The 18524-nt window shown below is 49.8% G+C and overlaps 4 protein-coding genes across 4 annotated transcripts; all 4 read left to right on the forward strand.

Moving 5' to 3' along the window:
• Positions 1-5813: 5813 nt before the first annotated feature.
• Positions 5814-7807, forward strand: F5891DRAFT_986502 (uncharacterized protein; the record flags this gene model as incomplete). The annotated part of the gene is made up of 2 exons (XM_041377783.1): positions 5814-6306; positions 6360-7807. The coding sequence occupies 2 exons, from the start codon at positions 5814-5816 to the stop codon at positions 7805-7807; spliced, it is 1941 nt and encodes a 646-aa protein (XP_041218306.1).
• A 79-nt stretch (positions 7808-7886) lies between these two features.
• On the forward strand, positions 7887-8522 carry F5891DRAFT_1197342 (uncharacterized protein; the record flags this gene model as incomplete). Its single annotated transcript, XM_041368472.1, has 2 exons — positions 7887-8213; positions 8310-8522. The coding sequence occupies 2 exons, from the start codon at positions 7887-7889 to the stop codon at positions 8520-8522; spliced, it is 540 nt and encodes a 179-aa protein (XP_041218307.1).
• A 434-nt stretch (positions 8523-8956) lies between these two features.
• Positions 8957-9817, forward strand: F5891DRAFT_1197343 (uncharacterized protein; the record flags this gene model as incomplete). The annotated part of the gene is made up of 2 exons (XM_041368473.1): positions 8957-9069; positions 9130-9817. The coding sequence occupies 2 exons, from the start codon at positions 8957-8959 to the stop codon at positions 9815-9817; spliced, it is 801 nt and encodes a 266-aa protein (XP_041218308.1).
• A 2146-nt stretch (positions 9818-11963) lies between these two features.
• F5891DRAFT_1197344 (uncharacterized protein) lies at positions 11964-13461 on the forward strand (the record flags this gene model as incomplete). Its single annotated transcript, XM_041368474.1, has 8 exons — positions 11964-12082; positions 12135-12275; positions 12332-12443; positions 12492-12685; positions 12739-12877; positions 12929-13114; positions 13169-13323; positions 13371-13461. 8 exons carry the CDS (start codon positions 11964-11966, stop codon positions 13459-13461), a joined length of 1137 nt encoding a protein of 378 aa, XP_041218309.1.
• Between the last annotated feature and the right edge of the window lie 5063 nt (positions 13462-18524).

Here is an 18524-nt window from a genome sequence, read left to right on the forward strand (position 1 = left end):
GGCTTTTGCATTGCGATACCGACGCTCTGAGCATTTCGTGCTTACTAGCACTCAGCTCACCGACCTTGCCAGGCGCATATATGCCATTGGCATCCCTAAGGAGGAAGATTTCTTAACTATCCTAATGCTCAATGCCATGGGCGAGGACCTCCCTCACGTACGAAACCATGTGGCCGACGCCATCGCTATCAGCTCGCCGTCTGCTCCATACGGTCCCACCCATATCCGCTCCCGTCTTGAACTGGAACAACAGCTCATCGACAACGACAAGGGAAAGGGTTCCGGGGATGTCGCCATGGTCGCGTCCAATAAAGGAAAACCAAACCGTGGTCGCCCAACCAACCAGATAGCTTGCGCTGACTGTGGTCAGTCTTCCCACACCAATTGCTGCACTACCTGTGGGGGCTGGTGGCATTCGGCCAAAGACTGCTATGGTAAGGGGGGTGCCATGGAAGGCAAGAAAGACGAGGTCGTCGCACGCCGTCGTGCTGCGCGTGCTGGCAGCAATTCTGGCAGGACACCTGCAACCTCCTCACGTCCGACGAAAAGTGCCTCCACTGGTAAACCAGGTGGTCTGCGGTACGACACGAATGGCCACACTTACCTTCTAGATGCTGAGACACACGAGGCCATATTTGTCGCTACTGCTCCTGCCCCTTCAGTGCCAGGACCTCCTACCCCTACGCAGGAGTTCGCAGGGCTCGCATATGATGCCCCCACCTCTGCCTTCATCGAGGAACTCCCAGAAGACATATATGATGCGCTCCTCACCACAATTGACCTGCAAGCGAGCGTTGACTGGCGCACTCATTCCCAACATGTCGACTTCGCCGGTCTAACTTATAAGGCGCCTAATCAGCGCGCGCATACCCCCGTCGACCCCTCCATTGTTCCATTTTACTTGGACAGCGGTGCATCCGTTCATATCAGTAATGTCAAATCAGACTTCTACACTCTGCGCCCTGTTCCTCCTTGCGTCGTCAGCGGCATCAGCAACTCGTCCATCCAAGCTGTTGGTGTTGGCACAATATGTTTGATCATTGCGAAAGGTATTCACCTGACGCTCGACAACGTCTTGTTCATTCCCAGTAAGACCGTTCGCCTTTTGTCCGTCTCGGCTATGTGCACTGCCCATAGATGTACCGCATCTTTCAATGCCACCTCGTGTTGGGTTCAGGCCCGCAGTGGCACGCAGATGCTCACAGGCACTCTGACCTCACGGCACCTCTACGCATTTTCTGGGGGACAATTATCCGCTGACCATGCGTATCTTGCGAGCCGCGCGCCAACGTTAGAAACCTGGCACAAACGCCTTGGCCACGCCAACTACCGTACCGTTTATGACCTCGCCCGCTCTGGCCTCGCTACCGGTATGCCCATTAACCTGTCATTACTCCCTCCCATTTTTGATGCTTGTATTCTCGGCAAACAGACGAAAACGAGCATACCGAAGGTTAGGGAGGGGAAGCGTTCAGATCGTAAGCTTGGCATCGTACACATCGACTTAATGGAGCATCTGGATTCTGTCTCCGTCGCGGGACATAGATACATAATGGACATTATTGACGACTTCTCGTCGTATTCATGGTCTATCCCCCTCGCCTCGAAAGGTGATGCCTTCCCGGCCCTACAAGCCTGGGAACACGCTGTAGAAACAACAATACTGAGAGGAACAAAGAAATGCTCCTGACTGTATCTAAAAAGTTGTAGGTCGTGCGTTGCCTAGTCTGCGATACTTGAGATGGCAAGTGCATTCGACCCTAAAGGGGAAGCAGGTGCAGCGGAGATCTAGAGGTACGCGCTTCAGCGAAGCGCGAGAAAGCGCAGGTGCGCGCAAGGTACGAAGGCGCGGGAACGCGCGCGCGTATTAGCGCGAAGCACGGGAAAGCGCGCGCGTGTAAGCGGAAATAAGAGAGACTAAACTTATGTGAAGATATAAGCAAGATAAAGGATGTGAGATGTGTTGTGCTAATGAATAGATTTTCTACTGCGACTTTCTAAGTAGTAAGTACTAGGTAAAGTTGGGTGAAAAGTAAGGTAAATAATAGTATGTACTGCTGGCGCTTATATAGCGCGCCTAAGCGCGCTCATGCGGAGCCGAAGCGCTACCGAGTAGGTATGTAAAAATATATATGAGTGAGAAACTATGATAAAAATAAAGGTGGAACTATGCTAATAAAGGAAATGGAAATATACGCACTAGGGAGCTTGGTGGACAGTGGATGGATGCATCTGGATGGCTGGCGCTATAGGGCGCGCAAGCGCGGGAACGCGCGCGTGCGTATACATCGTGAAGCGCGGGAATGGTGCGCGCATGGCGCGCGTTGCGCGGGAAAGCTGCGCGTCATATAGGAATCACTGTGGATGGTACACAGAGTGATGCTGCGAGTTGGTGCTGTATACTCCCTAGTGTAAAGCGCCATATCACACTATGAGATGCACGAGTCTCTACAACGCGCGAGAAGTTGAGAGAGGTTTGAAGGTTGGTATCTTCCGTTCTGACAATGGCGAACTCAAATCAGCCGGCATGTGTGAGTGGCTCCTCACGCGCGGCACCCAACATCAATTCACTGCGCCTTACACTTCGGCCCAAAATGGCCGTGTCGAACGTTTACACCGCACTCTCATGGGTAAGGCACGTGCAATGCGCGCCTCGTGCAACGTACCTGCTAATCGTTGGGATGAATTTGTCTTGACCGCGGGCTACCTGACCAACCGTACGCCAGTCAAGTCTCAATCTGGTCATACACCCTATGAGGCCTGGTTCGGTGAGAAACCCGACCTCTCTCACCTGCGTGAGATTGGTTGTCGCGCATTCGTGCTTATCCAGAACCGACACAATCCCAAAGTTTTTGACTGCTCTACTGAGTGCATCCTCATCGGCTATTCTCAGGATTCTAAGGCTTATAGGTGCTATCACCATGCCTCCAACAAAGTTTTTATCTCTTTCCACGTTTCGTTTATAGAATCTTTTAATGATCACAGCACACCCTTAGAACACACACCCTTAGAACATGTTCTTACTCCACCTCCCACCGGCACTCCCTATCGTGCCTCTGTCTCTGACGCTATTGATGCAGATGTCGACACCCCTCCACACCGTTCCTCACGCGCACCTGTCCCATCTGAAAAATGCTGTACTATTGAGGGCCTACCATACGTCCCAGTGGCTCAACGGGCAGCCTTAGCTTCTCTCGCAACCGCAGAACGCCTTCGCGCTCTTGATACTACGTCTGATCATGTTTTTAGCGCCAAGTCCACTGGCTCTGATATCGAGGAGCTGGAGGCCGAACTTTCCCACCTCGCTGAAGTATTTGCTGCAGTGCCTGACGACTTCGACCATGAACACTCTGATGATCCGGCAACTTATGCCGACACTATGGCATCCCCACATGCTCGCGAATGGACTGTCGCCCTGCAGGAGGAGTTCAACTCCCTGCGGGACTTAGGTGTCTACAAACTCGTACCTCACTCCTCCATACCTGCTGGTCGTAAGCTGATGAAAGGCCGACCTGTATTTAAGCTCAAATGCGACCAAACTGGTGCGGCGGCTCGTTTCAAAGCACGCTACGTATGCCAGGGTTATTCAGCAGTCTGGGGTCAGGACTACACCAAGACTTCAGCTCCTACGGCACGACTCGAATCTTTCCGTATTCTCGCTCACCTCGGCGCGGCCCTCAATTGGGAAATTGAGCAATTAGATATAAAGACCGCCTTCCTATATGGGCTGCTAGATTCGGACGAAGTTTGTTATATGGAACAACTGGAAGGCTTCATCGCGCCCGGCTTCGAAGATCACGTATGGGAACTTCAGAAAGGCCTCTATGGGATGAAACAGGGTGGCCTCGTATGGAACAAGACCCTCAATGAGGCAATGATTTCATGGGGATTCCGACGTCTCAAGAGTGAACACTGCATTTATTACCGGCGCTCTCCCACCGGTATTCTCCTCATCGCTGTGCACGTTGACGACTTCTTCACCGTTAGTAGTTCTAAGGCCGCTCTCGCTGACTTCAAAACTCAGCTTCGCACGAAGTGGCAGGTAGCTGAACTTGGGGACGCTCACTTCTGCCTTGGCATAGCCATCACTCGCAATCACCCAGCTCGGACCATTTCCCTCTTGCAGACCGCTCTTATCGACCAGATCGTCAAACAATTCGGGCTTCAGGACGCTGTACCTTGCTCCGTTCCTATGGAACCGGGCTTACGCTTGTCCCACCGCGACCATTCCCCCTGCAACGATATGGAACGGGAACTCATGTCGCGCACACCCTACTGATCACTCGTTGGTTCGCTGATGTACCTTGCTATTGGAACACGGCCGGACATCTCCTACGCCGTCCAACAACTTTGTAAATTTCTGGACTCATACAGTCCAGTACATTGGGAGGCTGCCAAAAGGGTGGTGCGTTATCTCAAAGGATCACGCTCCCTCTGTCTCGTGCTCGGCGGGGAACATGTCGCACGGCTACTGGCTTACACGGATAGCGATCTCGCGAGCTGCGTCGACACTCATTGTTCTGTCAGTGGATACTCATGTTCACTGGGCAGCAGGACCGTTACCTGGAGTGCACGTCAACAAAAGACTGTCTCACTATCCACATGCGAGGCCGAGTACATTGCTGCGTCCGAAGCTGGAAAAGAGATTGCATGGATCCGGACGCTGCTGGATGAACTCGGCTTTCCTCAAAGTTCCGCTTCTCCCCTGATGTGCGACAACAACGGCGCAATAGTCCTCACCGAGGACACGTCTTACCATGCGAAGGTCAAGCATATCGACATCGCATATCACTCAATTCGAGAACGCGTGAACCATCGTCAGCTCAAAGTCCATTATGTCCGGACTCACGAAAACGTCGCCGACATATTCACGAAAGCGTTGGCGAAGAAAGATCACGGTCGTTTGCGGAACTATTTGGGACTACGGTGAAGAACTCAAGGAGGAGCACACATCGCATTGAGGAGGAGTGTTGGCGCGTGAAACACGCATGTGACAACGCGACGCAGCTTAGTGGAGTATCTCATAGGAATTCGAACCATTATTTATATGTTTCGTCTCGCTTGTTTCCTTTTCCCTCAGTCCGTTATCCACGACTGAGGGTATGTCTCTTATTTCTTCGTATACTACCTAGACACTAACGCTACTACTATAGTCTGACATTTGTCTAGGTACTTAGTAATCTAGTCCGTTATCCACGACTGAGGTCTGACGTTTGTCTAGTCCAATATTGATAGAATCTTGCTCTTGCACAGATGAACAATCAGCATAACGAAGGTTGAGCCAGTTAACTTGCTCAGTGGACCAGTCAAAGACGATTTTTGATGACATCGACTTAGTACTTGGGTGGTAATCAGAAAGATAATACTACTGAGGGTATACAAGAGTTTCTACATGCTTACGTACAACACCACGTGCAGTCCAACAATGGTTGTCGGGAATTGGCGCGTCCGCGGCGTTACGATTCAATTAAGGTTCACAGGTTATGTAATGTTAAGCTACATATCCGGTGCCAACTGCTCTTGTCACATCGGAAGTTTAAGTTCAACTCCGAGTCAGTCCAACTTGGACTTTCAGTCCAGCCTGAGTCAGCCTCCTCTTGTTCAAGTTCTTCTTCCTTCGTTCAACGGTTTGTACTGTTGCTCGTTGTTTCTCTTCAAGTTGCTCTTGTTCTATATCCTGCCTGCCAGCGACTCGGACTACTGCGTTCAATGGTTTATACTGTTGTTCATTTCGTCCGTTCGCCTACTTCTCCAGTCAATCGCGAAGCACTTAATCACCTTTGGCACTCTCCGACTCCAGTGCCCAGCCCATCATGGATCGTGGACTTCACGTCTTCATCCATGAAGAACAACGATTCACATCCTTTAACGCATCCTCGCTTCCTCCCGTGGTCCCTCCTATCCCGCGACCCTGGAATCCACACCTCGAGTCTGATTCTTCACCTGAAAACATCAAAGACGTATTGACTACGCAGTGGGCATATGAAACGCGCCCATGGTTCCCTCTCATTCCAACGAACCCCATTTTCGATGGCGCTGTCTTCAGTTGCCTCAATCATTCATTTTACTCCCTACCCATCGAATCAACGCCGGATGGCCGTCATATCCTGCGGGGAGATGTTAGACAACAATGGGAGACTTTAGAGCAGAAGCTCCTCTGGTGCCAGGGACGTTTAGCTGCGAATATGCACTTCCCTTGGTATGGCCAATTTCCACGAGCTCCGAGAGACTACGGGTACTTAAGGTCCCACGTCGATGTAACGCTTGCGAAGAAAGTTGCTTTAAGATCACGCGATGCATTCTTAGGTATGAAGCCTCGAGTCGTTCGAATCCGTTGATTATATCTTGTACATTCTCAGGTGTCTCAGCTCTCTGTACATATTTTATCATGACTCGTCGGTATAGACCTCACAAGGAGTCGTCTAGCTGGACCGATCTCTTAACCAATGACGCTCGATGTCCAATACCCTCTACGTGGGTGACTGAACTCTCCCGCACATTCGTTGGGGATCTTACGGATGGCGTACCACGCACTGGTATGATCATAAACGCCGCCTACGGTCTATCCTGGGACACAGATGTCCTTATGTTTGAACACTACCAAGTTCCAATCTGGGTATATTGGCCTCCCAATGTCTTACCCAATAAGACTTGGAACCGCTATCTTCCCTCAGCCGAAAATATTGCTGCAGCAACTCACGCAAGTTGGGGCGGCTCGCAGGGCGGCAATAATCAGCGGGGCATCCGGCCGGATGATAACCCATGGGGCGCCCAGTCTAATGATGCTCCGTGGGGCGCTCAGTCTCAGTCAAACGACTCGGAGCAGACCCCAGTATCCGCTGTGCAATCCCAGCCAGATTTGTCTTGTTTTCCACTTCCCAATAGAAATAGCGGGCAGAGGCATGGCGAAGATTGGGAGGCATTCTTTGCCCACCGGGCCATGCAGAACAAGAAGAAGGAGGAGAAGGAGACACCCTCACACAAACAAGCACGACTGAGTCGTGAACGTTCAGCGGAGAACCACAGAATTCCTGGGAAGTCCAGCACGATTCAGGTCTTTGAATGGCAGCCTCAAGACGATTATAATGGCTTCATGTTGCGCACCCACATTACAAAGGCTGGAGTACAGGACGTCTGGGGGGATTACAACAAATTTACCAGGATCTTCGACTCCTTCTCCAATCAGTGGGATCTGTGTCTTGCCCTTGATCCAACTAGCATGCCTGACGGTGACGACCGAGAAGACGACGACGACATCATGCCTCCGCTGCCTACAACTGCCCTTGTTGATGTTCCACCTCCGGCCCCTTCCAGTTTCATGAACGATATATACATGTACTTTGGCAGTAATGTCTCGCTTTCATCGAGGCACAAGGACATTGAAGGAATTGTCCCCGTCTTGCACTACTACTTTGGATATCGACCTACGGCGCCTAGTTCTGCTCCCCTCTATGCATCCATACAGTTACACGAGTGGATTAAGAAAACCAATTGGGATCACCTCCGCAAGCTCCTTGGAGATTCAGCCGCAGAAACAGGCTCGATCGCAGCGCCACAACGCCAAAGCATCACGAATTTCATTGCATATCTGGTGAACTTGAAGGAGTCTGACTTAGGCGTTATCCCGCCTGATGTTTGGGACCTAGGACCCGACCCATCTCTACAAATTACACATGCTTATATCCGAGTCTCTTGCGTTAATCTATCACAACGTCGGTACTACATAGTCGAGCCCCGCCAGTCCCCAAATCTTCTCTTCTGGACATTGGCCATCCCCAACCCCATCACTGCTGTGATGTGCCTGTGACTGTAACTGGGGTCCAGACATCAAGCAGATCGGGCTTGCTCTCTTGAAAAAAGGTATAGCATTCAGGACCCTGCAGTCCATGGCTGTTACGCCCAACTTTCGGTGTCCCCTTACTGAACTCCGCACATACACCTTGGGGCATCAATCGTCATCTTTCCGAGCTACGTACGCAGATTATGTCGTATATGAACAGCTACGCCATGAGTTTATGAATCGGCCCCGAGCGAGGGCTGCGTTCCTGCAGGGTGGACTCGTATGGCGGCTGGCTGTACACAGCATGGGTTTTCACCATCTTCCATCTGTCCTTGATGGTATCTCGACCGAGGCCGTTCCATTTGGCGACCTGTTAGTGGGGAACGGGTCGACTTACTACAATGATGGATTGCAGGATGAAGAAATCGATTTTGTTTGTGGAACGTACTATATAGACTGATGTAAGCTTTCCCGTGTACAAATCAATCACAGCCGTTCTGACTTATACTCGTATACTCGCAATCTCTAGCTCACGGCTCATCGGATGTGGTCTCCTGGTGGCCCCTGGCCCAATGCTTGGGATGCCTCAGGCTTGAATGTCGGTTTTTGGTCTCCTCGTTGCGAAGATTGGTTCCAACGACGTCTTGACAACATCCGAGAAGGGGTTTCCTGCACTGCGACATTCATGCACCAGCGATGCCAATGGTCCAATGACCACTACACAATGGAAGCGCTCGCTTAAATTCAACTCTGGTACTAACAAGATGGTACATAACACTTCAGTAGCGTGTTATGACTTCCTAACAAGAGCATCTGGTAAGAGTAATCTAATTTAGACCTAGTAAACTCCCTCATTCCTGACCATATGATTCAGTATGGACCGAGACATAGCTGGTACCATTGCGTCACTCGCTATCGTCAATCCCATGTTTTCCATCAGTCATGGTGCGGTCATGGAGTAGCGAGATTAACACTAGCATTGCGCCCGAGTTGTAGCCCCAAGCCTGTGCGGAAACATTTGCTCCACCGTGACTGTATCCTGTATCACAGTACAAATTGAGTAGTAAAGTTGCAATGACATCACATTTGATTCAAACAGTGACTGAGTTAGTACCTCCGAGAGCCTCAGTGAGCACGCTGACTTCGAGTCCGAAGTCCCAGCAAACGTCAGCCGTCATGTTGCATTTACCACATGAGATCGAAAGAGCCATATTTCAAGTTGCAGCAGGCGTTCACCCTACCAATCATTTACCCTCATATCTATTAGTCGCTGAAAGAGTTCGACAATGGTACGTACAGGCCTGCCTGCAGTACTACCGCAGCATGAGTCTGACCTAGAAGACGCATAGGATTGAGGAGGTGATGTATCATACTATTGTATTCACCAGCGAAGCACAAGCATGCCGTTTCGTCGAGTCTCGACCTGTGGCGTCCGCAAAAGTCAAATCACTCTGTCTTGGCAGCACATTGCATCTTGTGACAGCGGCAGATGTCATGGAGCTGTGCAGTCATGTTGACAGCCTTGCCCTCTGGATTGTACGTGAAGGTGATGCCCCTGGGGTGCCGGCTTGCCTCTTGAATGCCTTTAACAGGCTTCCAAAGTTGTCGCAGCTGTCCATTCGTGTTTCAACTGTCTTCTGCAGAAATGCAGTACCATTTCTGCCATCTATGCCTATATTCAACAAAATCACTCACCTTGAATTGCTGGAGGGTTGGGTGCTTTGGGGTTTTCCTATCGGCATACATTATTTGACACGACTTACGCATCTATCCTTACGAGTGGTCGCCCACCAGACAGCACCAGCATCACTCCGCATAATTCTCATGAATTGTGTTTGCCTTGAACTATTGGTTTTACGCGTGATAGAGGGACTGGGCGAAGTGGGTGATATAGAGAAATGGCTGGAAGATGAAGGTCTCGCTGATCCGCGCATTGTTGTAACAACCATGACTCCTTATCACTCCTGGGTCAATGATGATAGGAGTCTATGGCAGTATGGAGATTATATTTTGAAGGATCGAACCCGTACTAGCTGACATGTAAAAATAGTACTTTGACTCGTTGCTGCAAAGAGCGAATTCGCATTTTCATGTTCACGGTCACAACTTGTGTACATGGCATACATAACAAAATATGAATGAAACCACGTTTCAGCGAGTACAGTTGGATGACTCCGAGTCGGCAAGACAGTGACCCTGAACCTGGACAATCATCTAGGTAAACCATTATGCCTGGACCGCCGTTCAAACGAAAATCAGTATTGTTGGCCATGGCTCTCATCAATGTTACTCACACTAAATTTGCGGTCTCGATATCACTACTTGAATGTAACTCATACTAGTTATTCAGCAGTTATTCACGTCCTGCAGCATGACTCGGAGCGACTCAGACAGAGCCACGGGAGAACAAAATAAAACATGCGTACCGTCATATTGACTCGCAAGTTGGAAGCCGAAGTAGAACAGACATGACGGTACATACTGTCGTGTCGTCAGGCTGCCAGTTGGATCCAGATCGATTGCTGACTTGGATGACGGAAGTTTGACTCGCGAGTTGGAAGTAGAACAGACACGAAGGTACATACCGTCGTGCCAACGGTGGTAGGTGACTAGAATGATGAACTTCATTGAAGTTCAATTCAGCGTATAAACATAATCACGTGATCAGCAACACAGGTAGCACCGTGTTCCGAAGTCCGACACAGACGCCGGGTTGCTGCTAGTGGCAACTCCTTCTTGAAATTGAAACTTCAGCTTTGCAGTCGATCCTCCGAGTCAACTTGGGCTCAGTCTCAGCGGTATGTACTGTTGAGTCTGCCTCCCTTTATTGACTGCCTTTACCACCCAGCGGTCTGTACCGCTGAGAGGTACCTCAAACTTGAAGGTGACTGCCGCCGCAGTGCCCAGTTAGACCGTGGTAGCCTCAGGCTGCTCTGACTCGGACACGGTCTATTTCATTGCGAACTGTGAACTGAATCTTGATACCTTTAACAGAACTGACATGCGCATCACTTGGGTGCTTCAAGCTGTCCTTGAGGAATAAGATACGGGCTCGGCGGGGCTCAGTGGTACTACTGTACTGTTGAGTCTTGCCTCCCTTTACTATCGACTGCCTTTACCACCCAGCGGTCTGTACCGCTGAGAGGTACCTCAAACTTCAAGGTGACTGCCGCAGTGCCTAGTCAGGTAGCCTCGGGCTCAGGCTGCTCTGACAACTAGCTATCGAGAGCCGAATCAACTTCGTCTACGTCCGAGTCGTTTTGCTAGTTATTGTGATTCACAAACTTTGTCTTATCGCTAGGAGACCTCAGGCTCTGAGGTTCGTACATTCAGTTGGCAAATGCTCAGACTACTATACATCATCGTACTGACATTCTGAGTGCTCAGCGTGCAGAAATTCCTACAATATAAATATTCTTACCTCCTATTCTTGCGTTTAAATTCTCCTTGCATGGAGTTTGGATACAGCATCGACGACATGGACGAAAAAATCCATGACCATGATGGGAGACAGGTTGAAAAAACCTGAAAGGCTCTCAGGTGACACGATGCACATGTCATCAATTGTCCTTACTCCCATCCATCTCAGTGGGGAGAGGAATGTCTCTGACCATCGTCGCGCAGGCTCCTCTTTGTCAAGCTTCGCCATAAAGACCTCTAAGGTGGGATATGACATTGACGGGTCGGTTTCAAGCTGCACATCTGTAAGTATGCTTGAACTTTGAAGCGAAGGTGACCGTTGTTGCTTGAGCTCGTAGCATGTACCTGTGAATACTCATTCTCACCTGTGTTCTTGTATCACAGTTCCTGACATAGGTCGGAGGAGCAGTCGCAGGGGCAACGGTAGAGTGATTGTGACTGTGGTTTTGCTAATTCACTGGTGGTGTAACTAGTGAGTTTCCTCCACGGTGACGAGACTTACACTTGACTCACCTCTTGGACGCCACACTTTGGTAACAGGAGTTCAAACTTTCGGTGACATTACCGCATTTCTTCGCTTCCGCATCAGCACTATGCCAAGGTTCGGGTAGGATGGGTTCCATTCCAACGCTCCAAACGCTGGAGCCGCATCTTATTCGGCGATCGATCAGTGGCGAGTATGACGCAACCCTTCCGCATTGACATCAAAATTCAATCTTCAAAAGCTCGACCGTACCGTTATTCCCCATTTCATCCCACACCCATGTCTCAGTCTCCTCACAATCTTAACACGCCTGACGACCACAACGCTGCGCTAAAACGGCGCATAGCAGCTTTGGAGGACCAAAATGCTGAGCTCAGAGGAGAAAGCGGCCCTAAAAGGTGAGGTGCAATATTCGATGGCGACCCTTATCTGATAGCCTGCATCCAACAGCCGTGGTGATCCATACCTCATGACTGGGCGAGCTATTCGGCGCCTCGTCAGCTTAACTGACCGAATCGAAGACCTTGTTGGAGAATACGATCGAAGGACCTCCATGTACGATGACGACGACGACCCACAACACACTGAAGAGTACACGCCCTCACTTTCCATTGAGTTTAAAACCTGATCGTATCGTTCTATTCTAGGGAGGAACGTACCTATCAATCATTTCAGCAATTGCTGCGCTGGGTCCCAACCGTCCGTGGCCTCATCTCCTCTCAAACCGATGGACATCAACTAAATATTGCTTATCAGAAAGTAAGCCGCGCAATGTATCAACTAACTCTTTTTCTGAGATTCATTCAGCTCAATCGAGGAGCCGATTCAGCAAGGGGCGATGACGCGGCTTCTATGAAGCTAGCGGTGGCCTCATGGCTGAACGAGAGTTCCCCACCTCCCAACCCGCCAATCCACTCGCGTGACAAGACAGGACGTGGTTTTTATAACGATGCGACTGCCAAGCTTCTGTGCCCTGTGGACTTCAAGTGGGCTGATACTGTGTCAGACCTTCATGTCTCACAGGTCTATACTGCGAAACTAACACTGATGATAGTGCCAAAGAAGGGATACGGAACTATGAACCGAATTTTCAAGTCACAGCTCACTCATGGCCCTCATTTTTGTACAGAGATGGTGAGTATGACCCGGATGACCCAACCAAAGGGCTCTTTAAAGGCTCTTTTCTCGTCAGGGTGAGTCCGCTTCTTGACTTCCTGACTTCTCTGCTCACATTTTGATATAAGACTTTCAAGCACATTTTCACGTCCCCCAGTTCTGCAGCAGATGCGCGACCTGACGAAGAGCTTCCCCTTGAACCGCTACCTAAACGATCCAGGACCCAGGGCGAACGTCGTACTCGGTCTGATGTTGCTACTTTGTTAGGAATGTGCTCAGTGCAACCAAGAGCCATTGCGTATTCAGCGGTACAGGTCCATTCCACTTTTCTCTCGAAATGCTTATGGCTGAAGCTACTTATTCACTAGCTACGGTTTGCTCTCTCGAGCTGTGGCTCCTGGCGAAACATCGATGATGACTTCGAACATGACCAGTTTTATGTATACATCGTCGACTACTTTGAGAATCCGCCAACGCCCACAGCCAAAGCTTCTGTTGATGCTCTTCTCGTGTGGTGGAACCGGTGGGCACACTACAAGCCAGCTTTTCATTGTTCTCATGGGTTTACAGAAAGGTCTTTGGCCCCCGCAGCGTGTCCACTTATTCCCCTCAAGTTGCGGCCCACTATTCAGTTGCTAATACCTCTGCCAAACGTTACTGATATTGCATAGCGGTATACCTGTTTTTGTATGTACTGTTACAATAATGTTATTAAATGATAGTTCGTGCCAAATGTGTGGTCAATTGTCATAACAGCCTGTCATTCTCTCAGATCGCGTCCGAACATTCGTCAATGTTGTATAATATCATAAAATGACCTACGGAAGATACAAATCGACCGATACTCATGAAATGTTTTGTAAGATAATTGACCGTCCCGTCTCTCCATCAATACACCCTTGTCCAGGCTGGGGCACATATCGCTCCTCTGGATCATCAGTACCATCTGGAAACTTCAAGTCAACACCCAACGAGGAGTGAGTAGTGGTCAGAAGTACTCCAGCCAAGTGGAAATGCAAATCAATAGAATTAAGAGATTAGTTTAGCAAACAGTAATAAGCCGTTATCAATGATGCAGCACTAGCACAACGTTTGATATTTGCAACAAAGATGTAATTGCACATAGCGATAACGAGTCAGTAAGTTTGTAATGAACCACTAGTTATTATTGCCTTGAAGAGCCCGGAAATTTTCTAATGTGCAATCAACAATGGCCATGTACTCTAATTTCGTCTCTGGTTATAGATCACCTGTATTAAAATGGGACAAGTTGGGAAAACGTATCGAAATGGGGGGAAATGTGAGAAAGTAGACTGATGTAACGCAGGTTCAGACTAGGTCGAGCCGGTGCTAGTCCGACTTGTGATCCACGATGACCACATGATGAATCATTGTGTCTGATTGTCTCCGGTGCACCACGGCCTTAACTATTAGTAGCAGCTGCAATGATATCATGCAAAAGTAATATGTTGCCAATTTCAATCTTAATGAGAGGGTAGTCAAATAACACTCGTACCACTAGTTGTTGGCTACGGAGGTTACCCTTATAATGCTCTGTCTGACTCTACATTATGATATGTCATAATTTCACTAATGGTAGGTGTTAGCCCTTATATAAAGGGAATACAAGACTTGATAGCAAAAATTGAATTTCAGTGATGGTTAGACTTTGTTTATCAGAAGGCAACGGTGGCGTATTACCCATGTGTACCGTTCGCCTCTTGAATTTGTATTTTGGATATCAGAGGGTACCGGTGGCGTACCCCATGATGTGTACCGTTTGCCTCTAGAGTCTAGACTGGCACAGAACAACTCATTCACCACGACTCAGCGTCCTTTTCAACACTTTCCAATTCATCGTGCTGCTTTAATACCGTCCATTCAATGGTCTAGCATCCCATTCAGCGGCAGATCCACCGTTGATCACACATGCCAACCTTCTTGCCGTCGGCCTTCAGCAGAATGGGATTTATCCCTGCCTGGATGTCCACAAACTTGATAACAACATCAAAGCGCACAACGTCAAATGCGAGATGGATATAAACGAGGCAACTAGTGCTATTCTTGTATGAGTCGTAAGTGTGCTCTGCTCCATATCCTCCATTCGTATCCCATGAATGACCTTCCTGAATGTAGTAATGCACTAATACCTACGCCACGATACTAATCACCCGTACTTCCCCTTGGCACACAACAAATTCATCTTATTAGAGTCTGCGACCAACGATGAGACATCGAAGACTCGCATGTTCAATCAATAAGAAAAGTTACACTCCAGAGGTGCTCGTAAGTGCGGTCATAACTAAGGTGGTTACAGCGAAACTTGTACTTATCCCGATTCCGTAAGTATGTCAAACATGAGTGTGTCCTCTATAACAAGACTCCCATGATAATCCGTGGGCCATTCGGCTGAGATCAAGCAAAGGGTTGAGCGCTGGGACAATCCATTGCGTCCCCGGAGGGCACCACAGGGGATCATAGTTTGGCGGGACCCAAAACAGAAGCCTGTCCCCCGGTCCAATCACAGCCCATCTGTCATGTTCCTCAATCCTCACTGGGAGTGCCGATATGTCTTATGTCGGAGTGATGATTTCATCGATAAGCGCGGCGGTATCGACAAGAGCATGTCCCGGGTGCAGGGAGAAACATATGAGGTGTTCGAGGTCATTGTCTTGAATAGCTTGTGCATCGCGTGTATGGTTCTGAGATTCAGATATGATGTCGATTTTATCTGGCGAAACTGCAACGGAACTGACGCTGCGGACATCTTGGAGTGGCTTGGGCGTCTTGCCAGTCTCGACATCCCACAGCCGCATGGTGCTGTCATATGACAGCGACATGACGCGCTGGCCATCTGGCGAGAATGCAACAGAAATGACAGCGTTTGTATGTCCTTTGAGAGGCGACCGGAGCGGCTCGTCAGTCTCGGCATGCCACAAGCGAATGGTCATGTCGCGTGACCCCGATACGATGTGCCTGCCATTGGGTGAGAATGCCAAAGAGATAACAGCGTTTGTATGTCCCATGAGAGGTGGCCGGAGCAGCTCATCAGTCCCTGCATCCCACAAGCGAATGGTCTTGTCGAGTGACCCTGATACGATGTGCTTGCCATTTGGAGAGAATGCAACAGACAGGACCAGCCCCTCGTGTCCCTCAAGGGGTGGCCACAGCGGCTCGCCACTCCCGACATCCCACAGCCGCATGGTTTTGTCATACGACAGCGATACGAAACGCCTGCTATCCGGCGAGAATACAACAGAGAAGACAGCGTTTCTATGTTCCTTGACAGGTGGCCGGAGCAGCTTGCCAGTCTCGATATCCCACAACCGAATGGACCCATCATCCGACCCCGATGCAATGTACCTGCCATTGGGCGAGAATGTGACAGAGTAGACAGTGTCCTCATGTGTCTCGAGTGGTGGCTGGATCAACTCGCCAGTCTCAGTATCCCACAACAGAATAGTGCCAAGGAGTGACCCCAACACGGCGCGCTTGCCATCCGGCGAGAGTGCAACAGAGGTTAAAAAGTAGTCAGGTCCCTTGAGAGGTAGCCGAAGACACTTGCCAGTTCCGGCATCCCACAAGCAAAAGGTGTCAAAACTTGACAGTGACATGATGCGCTTGCCATCCGGCGAGAATACAGCATAGCGGACGAGACCGTGTTGCACGAGAGGTGGTGGCTGCACTGGCTCGCCATTTGTGGTCTCCCAAAGGACGACGGTGTTGTCCCGTGACCCTGAAAGGATACGCTGGCTATCCGGTGAGAATGCAGCAGTGGTGACAGGAGGCTGGTGTCCCTGGAGAGGTGGCCGCAGTGGCTTGCCAGTTTCGGCATCCCATAGCTGAACGGTAAAGTTCTCTGACCCTGACACAATGTACCTGCCATTGGGAGAGAATGCAATAGATGTGACGACTTCATCTTGTCTCATGAGAAGTGGGCTCAGTGGATCGCCAGTTTCGGCATCCCACAAGTGAATGGTCTTGTTGCTTGACCCCAACACGATGTGCTTGCCATCCGGCGAGAATGCAACAGAATTGGCCTGACCAGGTCCCTTGATAGGTGGAAACAGTAGCTTTCCCATCTCCGCACTCCACAACTGGATGGTCTCGTCCAAAGACCCTGACACAATGTGTGTGCTGTCCGGCGAGATTGCAACAGAACGAATCGAATCCGTATAACCTATGAGAGGCAGCTGCAGAGGCTCGCCAGTCTCAACGTTCCATAACCGAATGGTCTTGTCGTGTGACCCCGACGCAATGAGCTTGCCATTCGGTGAGAACGCAACGGAGGTGACACCACCCTCATGTCCCTCGAGAGGTGGTTGCAGCGATTCGCCCGTCTCCGCATCCCACAAGCGAATGGTCTTATCCTCCGACCCCGACACGATGTACCTGCTATCCGGCGAGAATGCAACAGACGTGACATCATTCTGATGCCCTATGAGAGGAAGCCGAAGAAGCTCGCCAGTCTCAGCATCCCACACCTGTATGACACACCTGCGCAACCCGGCAACGATGCGTTTACCATCCGGAGAGAATGCGGCGCATAGAACAGGAGAATCTGCATGCATCACCTGCTGAATCATCGGCCATGACAAATGATGGCCAGAAACGATTCGCAATACTGAAGGAAATGTATTGACAAATTTTGTGAAGATACGCGACTCCTTTGGTGAAAACGGTAGTGCAGATAGATACAAGTGGGGGGTGCTGAAGGAAATGGGAAGGCGAATATGCAAATGAATTTCTGTGCATCTGCAGCATCGTCCAAGATATCTTTGCATTCTGCGGGGTGGGGCTGGTTCCCGTAAGAATAACTGTGTAGAAAATAAGGTTTCTGACACGAACCTTGACCCACTCGATCAAAGATGACAGCAAGCCAGCCGTCGTGTTGATGGTCTTGAGCAGACTCAGCACTTCCAACCAGAAGAGCAACCGTTCGTGGTTGAAAAATGCTCGAACCGCATTAGCGAGGTGCAAGTCGAAAACTGCTTTTTGCAGATGGTCTGTCCAGAACCGACAGGAATAGGACAACTCCGGGGTGATATTCTGTTGGACTCGTTCATGCAAGTCGGAGATTTTGGAATTAGGGAGTGTGAACTGTTCAGTTTGCATATGTTGAATCGTAAGCCATGTTCCATGACTGCAAGGGACGCAAATGCAAGATCCTTCTGAACGCGAGACGTGTCGACGAAGAACTCCCCACTCCGCTTTTTATTTGTGAGAAAATCAGGGAAGGATACATGAAGTGGACGGACGACGGAAGAAACATCGGTGGTGCCGCTCAGAAGAGCACCCATGGGCTTTACAATTGCAGTAATAACATCCGAGTTGTCCTCGGGAAAATATTGCCTCATCGAGCACAATGAAGCAAGGGGTAGTGGTTCTAGTGTCCCCAGTATCTGTGTCATCACCGAACAAAACCGGGTGAGACGCTTCTTGCGCTGCGGCTGGTTTGGGGGAAACATCGATTTCAACGTGAATTTGTATATCTGGTCGAGAAGTGGAACGTGATCGTCGTCTTTGCGGCTGATGATGGCTTCGAAACGTTCGAGAGGAGTTAACCCAACTTCGTTATCTGCTTTGATATATGCACACGCTAGACGCGCCCATTCACATAACCCACCAGATTCGCGCACGATGGATGTTAAAAGTTTATCACCGTGGACGCCATCCACACGTGAGAGTTCGTCGGTGACATAGTGCAGAATGTCACGTTCAGTC

The sequence above is a fragment of the Suillus fuscotomentosus genome (genome assembly GCF_016647785.1).
Source record: "Suillus fuscotomentosus strain FC203 chromosome Unknown F5891scaffold_120, whole genome shotgun sequence".
Taxonomy (NCBI): domain Eukaryota; kingdom Fungi; phylum Basidiomycota; class Agaricomycetes; order Boletales; family Suillaceae; genus Suillus; species Suillus fuscotomentosus.